Raw genomic sequence first — 11822 nt, 5'->3', positions numbered from 1 at the left:
GCTTGTCTGCTACTTCTCTTTTGAGGATTGTGCATTCTCCGATGTCGTAGGTTTTGCTCTTATGGTATTCGTAATTCTTCCCTTTTTCTTTTTCCACCCGTTGAGGGGGTTTTTTCCACAGTATTTACTTCAAGCCTATGGCTCCTGGGCTTATCCTTGACGAATGGGCGAAACCTGGGAGTTGAATGTCCCGAATGTCTGTTATGCTTATTGTGACTTCCATCATGACGCTCCTTGTGACTATGGTGGGAGTGGGAATCATCTGATTCTTGTTTGAGGTATGCATTTGCTACAACTTTTAGATTGGCTTCTTTGCGCTCTTCTCCCTCGATTTTCTTGGGGTATTTTTCGACCCTATACTTCAGTTCATCCCTAGATTTTGGCACTGTTCCTTGCATTTTCCTCGACAGGGGGCCTGGGAGTAACCCTTTGGTGAAAGCACATGTGACTAGAAACACTTCATGACCGGGTACGCTCAGAGTTACGAGGGTAAATCGTTCGTTGTACACTCGGATGGACTCTCCCTCTTTTTGTTTGCATGACATAATGAAGTTGGCATCTCCTTTCATTTTCCTCAATTGCATAAATTTTTTTAGGAAAAGATACCTGAATTGTTCAAAGTTGGAGAAACTTCCTGGACGCAGTTCCTTGAACCATTTGCTAGCGTTTCCTGACAACATGACTAGGAAGTTGGTGCAAGTGAGCCTCTTGTCCATCCATAGTGATGTCATTGTCCATTCGTAGGTGCCTACATGCTCATCAGGATCTGTCTTGCCATCATACTTTGGAATGTTTGGGATCATGTCAGAATGCGGTATTTCGTACTGTAAAAGCTCTTGGCAGAATGTCGAGCTGATGCTCGTGACCAGGTTGTGCATGTGTGGGTAGGTGAATGCTCTGCCAACCATCACCTGTTGTACGTGGTATGGGTTGTTGTACCCTTGGCCATACTTGTATTGGTACCCATATTTGTACATGGTTACTTGTGGTATGTACGATGCCTGCATGGAGTATGTATGCATCAGTTGGTTTGGTTGTGAACTTGACTCCGCTGGCCTTGTAGTGTGTGAGCTCATCTCCTGCACTGGTGTGCCTTCACTATTGTGACTTTGTGGCTACATTGTTGGGGATACACACCTTGGTAGTGGTATGAGTATGTGTAACATCCCAAAAATTCATGACCAAAAATTTCATTTTTTTATTATTAAATAAAAGCATAGTTATCAAAACATAAGTCATAGTATCTCAAAACATCATAACGGTATATCCATATCAAAACATATGTCAAAATATATCAGAGTAAACATCCCAGGCTAAAACATCATGGTGTGTGCAATGTAGTCATCTCGAGCTCTTCCCTTTGCTACCAGAAGTACCTGAAACCAAAACTGAAAACCGTAAGAACGAAGCTTAATGAGTTTCCCCAAACTACCACATACCATTCACATATAAACATATCGTGGGCCCCGCCCCTTCATCGTGCCCCGCCCAACATCAGATAGTGTCCGGCATCGGGCATCGCTCGGCATCGAGCAAAGCTCGGTATACATATAAACATATCCACAAATACACATAGAATAATCACATAACATAAACATATAAACATTCCTCGGGCCCCGCCCAGCATCGGACCGAAATCTAGAAAGCATATAAACATTACTTGGGCATCGCCCGGCATCGGACTATAATCTGAAAAGCATACGAATACAGATACATGCAAGAATCACGAAGACATCAAGCCTACAAACATTCCTCGGGCATCGCCCGACATAAGATCATAATCCGGAAAACATATAAACATACATCGGGCACTGCCCCAGCATCGGACCATAGTCTGGAATACATACAGTCATAAATATGGGTTGGCATTGGTGCCTTCGACCCGTTCAAACAGGAGGAAAACTCACTTGAATGTTGAATCTCACGGTAAGGAATCTCTAACGGCTGCTCCGATGACTCCCCGAGCTATCAATACCAACTTGTCCTGTACGTTGCACATACCGACTTGTACGCCCATCGTACTCTTCTGTTAAGTCCTTTTTGGTCATTGAGCACTTAATTCTTCCAACAACTGGTCCAAACCACATATTTGAGCTCTATTAGACGTCTTGACCCATAAAGTCACTGACTTGGTGACTTAGCATGTCCCAAAAAGTTCCAATCTCAAGAAATAGCAATAAACTTTCATAAAAATGACCTTAACTCATGCATGGGTGGATTTTATCCTAAAAAATGGCAACTTTATGGTTCTAGGTCCCAAATAGCACTAAGAGTGGCAAATCCACACCTTGGAAACACATTTGGACAATAAAGCTTCATCCTTGGGACCAAAAAGGTCCATAAAACCCAACACAAGAGATCTAAGCAAATAAACACCAAGTTCAAAGCTTTATATGTTATATGAACGCCAAATGTTGATGAGTTTTTGGATCTATAAGCCTTTGCTCCTTTGATGACGCTTCAACAATGGCTACCTTCCTTCAAAACACCAAGATACACTCCAAAATGATCTTCTATGCTCAAAACACACAAACAAGGGATTAGGGTTTCGTGGGATCTGCTTAAGGGTGAGGGGTTGTTAGGATTTAGGGCATAATGTTCTTTATATAGGGGTCAACCCTAAATTTTAGGGTTTTGGGGACTGCTTTCGTACGCTGTGCGTACCCTTTGGTACGTAGCGTGTACGCGCATGGAATCCGTGACCATATCTTGTGAGTACGTTGCGCGTACTTAGAGTGGTACACCTCGCGTACGAAACTCTTAAGCCCAATCATAAGGACCCAATGGGTCCAAGCCCAAACCAATTCAATTAATTAACCCAACATATATATAATACCTTGGAGAATTACAGAGCGTTACAGTATGGGTTGAACGTTGGTTTCTGTGCGGATAGCGGGATGTGCGACATACCGGCCATCAGGGAAGACTGATGACCTATGGACGACAAGTGTGTAGTGGGTAGAATGGTAGTGGGGAACAAGGTGCTGGTTCCCGCCTGTCGCAATGGTGTCGGTGGTCGATTTAATGTTAATTATGATTGGTCGGTCAACGCTCTTTGAGGCGCTGCGGTCGGTGCCGTGGCCGAGTGTTCCATTGCGACGTGCGACAGTCTCCATAAACTGAAAATGAACTCCGTTGCGGACCCGATTGTCGGCTTTGTCGTTGTTTGAATGGGCAGTATCCCTTCTAGTGTTGACGGGCCGCTCTCGTCGAGGGACTGCATTGGTCTGACTGAGCTGGTGTCACAAACGTTCAACCATATGGGTCCTTTGTCCATTATCTCCAGCACGAAACGTCTTTAGATGGGTTGTATAATACTGAGTGCACGCCTGGATGGTGCCAACTGTTGTGATATGTCTCTGACTTGACTCTGTCTTCTTGAGGGGTGAAAAAGGTAAGCCTGAGAATCACAACAAAGAAAACAAGATCGTCAGACGTCATCCAAGAGGTGATCCCGGAATGAAGCTCCGACAATCAAGTTAGTGAGTTCCTTTGAGGAAAGGTCTATTATGGAAAGTATGTGACTGGGATTAAAGAGTCGATCCGTTCTCTTGGGGGAGAAGGGACCTTTTTATACCTGTGGTCAGGGGGACAAATCCCCGATAGTATCTTGTACTTTTTCAGGCATGGCTGGACGAGGCGGCCTTCGATTGGTAGATCGTGTCCTGTGGGTGGCTGTTTGTTATTGGTGCCGAACGGCCAGTTGGCAGATCAACAAGCACTACACATATGGCTCTGGGGAAACTGGTACTCTTTTGTCTTATCTGGAACGAGAGTTTCTCTCCTAAAAAGGGGGCCAATCTCGAGGCCAGATCATCGGTGCTAGAACGCGTGGTCTTATAGACTATGGTCTGCTCCCGACTCTTGTCGAGTTATGGGTTTTTGATGGGTCGTTCCTTAGTTAACGACTCCATTATCCTTTGACGTTACTCCGGGTGAGATACGTCAACAATTTATAACATCAAGAATGCATTCACAATTGACAACGTGTAATTGCCTCATCCTGGGGTATGTAATTACCCAAGGGATCACACCCAATATAAGGGTACCAACTATACTATTGTTAGAAAGTGTTTCCATGATCCAAATCTATAAAATTAAGATGTCAAAAAGGTAACTAACATAATAATGTTACAATAGTTGTTGCATAAAAACTATTATGAAACATAGCGGACATAACTTTAATGCATACACAAATCCTTGCGCAATATATGTAGGTCTACTGCTGACTCTTGTCTCGGTGGGGTTCAAAAGCTCTTTAGTCTTATCAAAGACATCAGACAATTGTCGGTAATTGAAATCCGATATCACTCTACCTGATGGGTATATGTGTCAACAGTTGCACTTAATAACTATAAATTAAAAGTATCATTTGATATAATGTAAATAGGTGTACACCTATTAAACTCGGCTAAATTATAGACGAATGTAAGATATTCCTCATTAACTTCTTGTCGAGGGTATCTGCCATAAAATCCATGCTCTAACATATACATCAGGGAGACTCGCACAACGTCTGCGTCTTCTAGTTGATACAGTGAGTCATTGGACACCTGCATAATGTCAACAACTTTCACTGACTATGAAGGCAACACAAATGGAAAGACATAATGTTTGAATTGTGTCAAAGATGAAGTAGTCGGGAAATAGTCGTCGAATCGCAAGCCGGTCATAAGGCAAAAAGCTTTCCTCTTAAACCAAACCCGATAGTTGTGTACCTGAAATAGAAGCTCCTTTAGGTCAACCAGAGGACAAGTACTATATTCCTTGCATGTAAGATAATGACATGGTGAATGATGACATTCGACACCCATCGACATGTTAACATAAGCACCAAAATAAGATGCCCTAAACATGGCCGCATATTGTGGTGTGTGTTGTAAACAGGCCATGATTTCATGGCCCGGTTCAAGCCTACAGGTTGTAGTGACAACCACTTCGCATGTATTGTCATGCTACTATGAAAAATATTATAATTAGATATTTGATGCATGTTCCAGACCAAAAGAATATGTTTCGTAGAACATTCTAGAACAACCATTCGAGCTATTCCGAACTACAATGATATATTCCGAACAGACGCACTCTGAAATACCATTCTAGAACAGTTCTACGCATTCTGACCTTGTTCTGCATATTCTGGACATGATCTTCGTAATCCAAAGTCGTTGTGGACTATTTCAAAATTAGGACTTTTTAACGATTTGTTCTTCTAGTGCCCACATATACCCACATATAACCCTATAATAGCCCAAAACTACTAAAACCGAAGAAAAACGAAAACTACTTGTGTACTCGTATCAAATCATACAAAAGAAAAAAATTATCTACTTTTTAACATATAATCATAACTAAAAAACATATAATTATAAAAATAATGAAAACATAGATACAAAAACTGAATTTCTTCATTGGTAGAATACAACATTGTTTAAGTTTGATTTTGTCCGGAACGAAGATGAGTTCGAAATGAAATTTGAAATGAAAGTGAGTTTCAAATGTTATTTATAGGGGAGGGGGGGGGGGCACATTATCGGGTCATATCACTATACCCGTTTATCCGTTTTGAAATACGGATCCAAAATAGGCATTCCAAACCGAATGATAATTTTTCAAGATTAATTTTATAAAGGTTATCAAGAGAGAAAATGATTAAATTACTAGCTTTGTCATAAAGTATTACAATTTTGTGAAAGAAATTCTTTGAATCCGTTGTACATGATGAAACACGTTTGTCTTTGTATGGGTCCCTACCCCATCACACCTTCCCTCGTATATTTCTTTTGTAGTTCTTTAGCATAATTAATAAACCAATATCTTAATATAAAATTGAATGCTACCCAATGTTTTAAAAATCAGTTTTTTAGTTGAACTGGTATAATGATCGGTTTCTAATTCAACCGGTTCGGCCGTCGGGTCAACCGGTTTCTATAGTTTTCATGTTTTTTTTTTATTGTCCTACATATACATACATATATAAATCATGAATTTGATGTTTACAAAATGAAACATTAAAAATACTCAAAAATAAGTGTAGATGAATCCAAATACATTAAAATAACACAACCATAAGATTTAACGTTTTATACCAATCCATATATATTAAAAAGAAAATAAAATATAATAATGTAGGAAATATAGTTTTAATTGCTACCTCCACTTTTATTAAATAAAGAAATGGTTATTGGTATAACACTCGAAAATCGAAATAAAGGAAGTCAATAAAACAAGTCTTCCCCAAATTTTGTAAAAGTTTCCCCCTTCGGTTACTCTGAATTAATTTCTAAGTGGGTTCGAAATTCGAGGATGAACAGTAACCCCGTTTGGAAAAAAAGAATAAAGAAAAAAAAAAAAAAGATCACACTTCACACAGTACACACACCCTATGAATACGATAGCCTGTTATTTATAAAAAGGAGAAATGGAAGGTGGAACAGGACAACCAGGATCACAAACCTACTGCCAATGCCATCTGTAGATAACAATCCAATTTACAGACCACAATGCAATTGATTTGATAGACCTGATTTTCAGGCAGAAAATGATGGCTGGAGTAGGAGGAGGAGGAGGATCCAAGAAACTCAAGAGAGCAGCGAGGAGATTACTTCATACCTGCGGCTCCTTCTCTTTCCGGCAATCTCATCTCGAACCCCCTTCCCCCACCGTATGTTCTAATAACTCCGATTTATGTTTTTATCTTTCTTCTCCTCGCGAATTCAAGTTCCGATGTGTGTTTTCTTTGTTACAGGTGGTAATTGCATCAGGTTCGACTAATAATTCTCCCAAACCCAGCAAGGTTAATCCAGATAATTTTACAGAAAATGTTTCCAACGCAGATCCAACCACTTCTTCTTCCAAGGTAATCGTAATCTTCATTATATGTCATCATTCTTTCAAATGTAGGTTAAATTGAACCCAATTAAGTAAGCCCTAATGTAGTTAATTGACCATACACGTTTGGGGGTTCGGAATTGTAAACTGATTTTTTCTCCAATTCAAGCATCAACCTATTTAGGGAGTAACACCATTCCCAAATCCCAATCTTATACCATAAATAGATAATTTCTCATTCAATTTTTGTTTCGAGGGTTAAATGTTGTTTCTTTAAATGCAGACGATGTGTGCGATTTGTCTAGAAACTCTCAACTACAGTTCATGCAGTACTCCAGGGCAAGCTATATTCACAGCTCAATGCTCTCACGCTTTCCATTTCGATTGTATCGCCTCCAATGTCCGGCACGGCGGCGTCACCTGCCCTATCTGCCGTGCGCAGTGGACCCACCTACCGCGTAACCTCAAAACCCCACCTTACTCAAACCTAACCGACGACCCAATCCTTCAAATCCTCGATGACTCCATAGCCACTTTCCGGGTTCACCGCAGATCCATTTTAAGAACCGCCCGTTACAACGACGACGACCCGATCGAACCGAGTCATGGTCTCGACCTCAACCACCCACGGCTCCATCTCTCCATCTTAACCACCGAACCACATCCCTCATGCTCTTCATCTCAACCTCTGGACTCAACTTTCCGACCCGCGTGTCTCTCGGTTCGACTCGCGCACCAACCCGCGATGGATCTGGTCCTAGTTGCGTGTCCAAACGGGCCCCACCTTCGGCTCATAAAACAGTCGATGGCACTGGTGGTGTTTTCACTCCGGCCGATTGACCGGTTGGCGGTGGTGACGTACTCGTCGGCTGCCGCCCGTGTGTTCCCGCTCCGGCGAATGACATCGTACGGGAAACGGGCGGCACTGCAGGTGATTGACCGGTTGTTCTACATGGGTCAGGCGGACCCGGTGGAGGGGTTGAAAAAGGGGGTGAAGGTGTTGGGCGACCGGGCGTATGAAAACCCGCAATCATGTATTTTACATTTGTCGGATAACCCGACGAGATCGTATCACGGGTTTGATGCTGAGGTGGCGGTGCGGGTCCACCGGTTTCATGTGGGGTATAGTTTCGGGACTTCGAATGGGTTTGTGATGCATGAGTTTGAGGAGTTTTTGGGGAGAGTGATTGGGGATAAAATAAGGGATATTCAGCTGCGGATTAGGGAGGATGGTAGGGTGGTGAGGCTGGGGGAGTTGAGTGGTGGGGAGGAGAGGAGGATTCCGGTGAGTGTCAGGGAAGGTGGGAGTGTTTGGGTTGAGTATAGTTATATTGAAGATGGGGTTCGGGAATGCCTGAGGAGTGGGGAAGTGGTGGTGGGAGTGGGATTAGGGGAGAAAGGAGAGGCGGCAGGTGGTGGTGGTGGGGGTGGTGATGGTGGTGGAGGGAATGAAGATGGTCGGAGTAGTAATGCTGGGAACTGGGATTACCATGATCCGTACATGGCTAGAAGATGGGCTAAGCATCTGCATGGTTACAGACTCTGATAATGATTTTTGTTAATGACTTGATGTTTCTTTGTTCATTTGTGTATTTTTTCTTTTTCTTTTTCTTTTTAAAACAAACTTTAATTCCACTGTGGAGAATCAGACATTCCTTGTAAAACAAGAGGGAAAAAACAACGGCTTAATCGTTGCAGAAACAGCTGAGGCGAGTTTAGCAGGCTCGGTGGATTTTTTTAATTAAGATATACGAAAATGAGTGTGTTGATAGCCAATTGATCTTATAGATTATATACTAAAAGTATAAACATAAGAAATGAAAACAATAATATATCAATATGATATCGCTATGAGCGAGAAATATGAAAGAAGTTAACGGTTTATCAAGGTTCTAAATAACCTTATAAGTGCTTTAAGTTTTTACGAGTGGTGTAATTTGTAAGGTGTGAATGACATTTTATATATATATATATATATATATATATATATATATATATATATATATATATATATATATATATATATATATATATATAGCTTAAGACGACGTTTTGTTAAAACGTGACGGTATGTATAAGTTTTGGAATCATGGCGACGAGCTTTTTAGAACTTTGGTATTTATATTGTTTATTTATTTAATTTTTTGTAAAATTAGTTTTCTTTGTAAATACAGTGCGATAACTAAAAGGAAAAAAAAGAAAAAAAAACAATATATATCTAGTCAAATGTGCTATAAACAATGATAAAAGTATATATAGATATTCTATTGAAATGTGATAAAACAACGATACAATAGTAATGTTCTAAAGTAAAGTATACCTTGTGCTACTTTTGCTTCTATGCTTGCCCATAGATTCACTTTGTTATATTCAGTTTGTTTACTATCTTTAACTAAACCTGACAATTTGATACACGACACGATTAACACGACACGAACACGATACGAGTCTTCCGTGTATGTGTTTTAGAAATTCGTGTTTCGTATTTATTCGTGTCTGACACGTATTTTAAATTAGTGTGTCGTGTCTTATACGTGTCAAACACGAATATACATGTTTATACACGTATAAGACACGATACAAATTCGTGTTGACACGTGACACGTACAAACACATATAAACACGTATATAAACATATATACTTTAGGGTTAAACTTTATATTTACAATATATTAGGGACCAATTTCGTAAAATTCAATAATTAATTTATAGCTCTAGCTTAAAAAAGCCATTCAAAACATGTCTATTTGTGTTTTTTCATGTTTTCGGGAACACCCCTGAAAAACGTGTCTATTCGTGTCGTGTCACGAATCACACGAATTTTTTACGTGTCGTGTTCGTGTTTGATACCCCAAACACGCTTTATAATTCGTGTCGTGTTCGTGTTTAACAAATTTATATCGTGTAAATTTGTGTCTGACACGAATACACGACACGCAGACACGGATTGTCAGGTCTACCTTTAACTCCCTAAATAGAAGGTCTAGGTGATATCACGTGTTATTTTTTTTTCTTTGAGGCTAGATTTAAATACCGTTTAAGATATATGTGATTCAGAAGTAATTTAGAATCAGATTAAATTTCTTGTTTAAAAAAAGAAAAAAAAAAACCTTAATTTCTGTAACATAGATACATAAAGAAATTTCATAGATACATAAAGAATTTGTTAGAGTTGGCAATGAGTGGGAATTCATTACCACTTATTTAAATAAAAAAGTTGAGATTGACAAAATTTATTTCATTTGTATACGTAACCTTTTTATTATAGTCATGTACTTCAAACAAAACAATAGTAAAATAAGTTTACTTTGGTGAATGCCTAACTCATTTTAATTTATCTACTCATTCGGTGAGACTCCTTTAAATTCCACTACATATAACAAAAAATTAATTTGTTCATACATGTAAAGGAAATCACTAATTTATGTACATTTAACATTATAGGTTTACCTTTCGATTGTTGATTTTTAAAATATCACTCTTATTTCGGAAATTCAACTAGTCCAATAATGGAGTATATTTCCTTACATGTTAGGTTAGTGTTCATAGACTTGGCAACAATAGATGTGTAACACCCGTTTTCCCGATTTGATCACTTTAAAGACCTAAGGATCATGAAGATATTGTTTTGGAGAAAATCTCCAGCCACGGTGTCGTAGGATGATTACCACGGCGTGACCACGTCAATTAAATGAACAACACGTCTGATTGGTCACCACGATGTGGTAAGGTATTCACCACAACGTAGTGAACATTGCAGCCCAAGCCTATGAAGTTTAGGGTTTCCTCTGTATTTAAGGGTTTGATCTCTAGGTTTAGGTCCTTCTCTTCAGCCTCCATCCTCCCAATTCGAAACCCTAACCCCCACTTGAGTATACTTGGTGCTTGTGTGATTTTCTTGATGTTTTTGAGCCTTGGACTATAACTTGAGTGTAACACTTGGTTTTAGTGCTATTCTAATTCGAGGCGTCAGGCCGAAAGTTGATCAAGTGATGGTGTTGGGCTTCAAAGGAATAAGGTTTAGGCCCTTTTCGGATGTTGGTAATGTTAGATTAAATGATTAAAACCCTCGATTTATGCCTTCAAAAAAGGGTAAAATTGGAAAGGTGATATCTTGAGTTTCTTGCATGCATTAAGGATTTTAGTTTGATATGTTTTTAGTCCAAAGTAAGTACATAATATTGTGAGCTCTTCAATACTTATCTATGCATATAAAGAATGCCAAAAACGGAGTTGAAATGAAGAAGTTATGGTTGTTTGAAGTTGAATTGGAAGTTGGGGTTTTGCTCTACGTAGGGCGTAGATGTTGAATGAGGAACAAGTTTTTATTAGGGGTGTCAATTTATGACACGACACGACAAAAATACACGAAACGAAACAAAATCAGGACGAAATCAAATTCGAATTCGTGTTCGTGTCGTTTTTGTGTCAAGATTAAAAAACACGATGTCGTGTCGCGTCGTGTTCGTGTTCATAAATCGACACGAAATTGACATGATTAAGCATGTGGTTGTCGTGTTTTACGTGTTTGTCGTTTTTGCCGTGTTATATATCTTTAAGTATGAAAGAAATACACTAATAGTTATGTAATATTATATTTGTCGTGTCGTGTCGTGTTGTCGTGTTTTAATTGGTTCGTTTTCGTGTTAATGAAAAAAAAACACGACATCGTGTCGTGTCGTGTTCGTGTTATACAAAACCTTATCGTGTCGTGTCGTGTCAGACAAAAACACGACACGACTGTCCGATTTGACAGCCCTAGTTTTGATTGATCTACGCATGACGTAGATTTTGCTACGCAGGGCGTACGACCTACTGACCAAAATCTTAGCCCTAAGCTTTTGGGCCCTATCTAAGGGCTCTAACTTTTTGGAACCCTTCTCATTACCAGCCTCCATCATCTCATATTGTTCCTTTGAAACCCTAGCCACCAACTATGAGTTTTGGAAGCATTAGTGTGATTTTTGTGTGCATTCTTGAAGGAGTCCATT

At 39.6% G+C, this 11822-nt stretch overlaps 1 protein-coding gene across 1 annotated transcript; it reads left to right on the top strand.

Annotated features, from left to right (window-relative positions):
• The first annotated feature begins 6391 nt into the window (after positions 1–6391).
• Positions 6392–8607, top strand: LOC145102236 (E3 ubiquitin-protein ligase WAV3-like). The gene is made up of 3 exons (XM_079039617.1): positions 6392–6664; positions 6749–6859; positions 7115–8607. Exons 1-3 carry the CDS (start codon positions 6542–6544, stop codon positions 8375–8377), a joined length of 1497 nt encoding a protein of 498 aa, XP_078895743.1. The 5' UTR covers positions 6392–6541; the 3' UTR covers positions 8378–8607.
• Positions 8608–11822: the final 3215 nt, after the last annotated feature.

Source organism: Lactuca serriola, chromosome 4 (genome assembly GCF_051521515.1).
Source record: "Lactuca serriola cultivar US96UC23 chromosome 4, Lser_US96UC23_V15, whole genome shotgun sequence".
Taxonomy (NCBI): domain Eukaryota; kingdom Viridiplantae; phylum Streptophyta; class Magnoliopsida; order Asterales; family Asteraceae; genus Lactuca; species Lactuca serriola.
This window is presented reverse-complemented; position numbering and strand designations above follow the sequence as displayed.

Bases quoted from the DNA above. Each gene is read 5' to 3' on its own strand.
- LOC145102236 (XM_079039617.1), top strand. From the start codon at position 6,542: ATGATGGCTGGAGTAGGAGGAGGAGGAGGATCCAAGAAACTCAAGAGA. The intron at 6,665-6,748 runs GTATGTTCTAAT...TCTTTGTTACAG, and splicing joins TCGAACCCCCTTCCCCCACC to GTGGTAATTGCATCAGGTTC. The intron at 6,860-7,114 runs GTAATCGTAATC...CTTTAAATGCAG, and splicing joins CAACCACTTCTTCTTCCAAG to ACGATGTGTGCGATTTGTCT.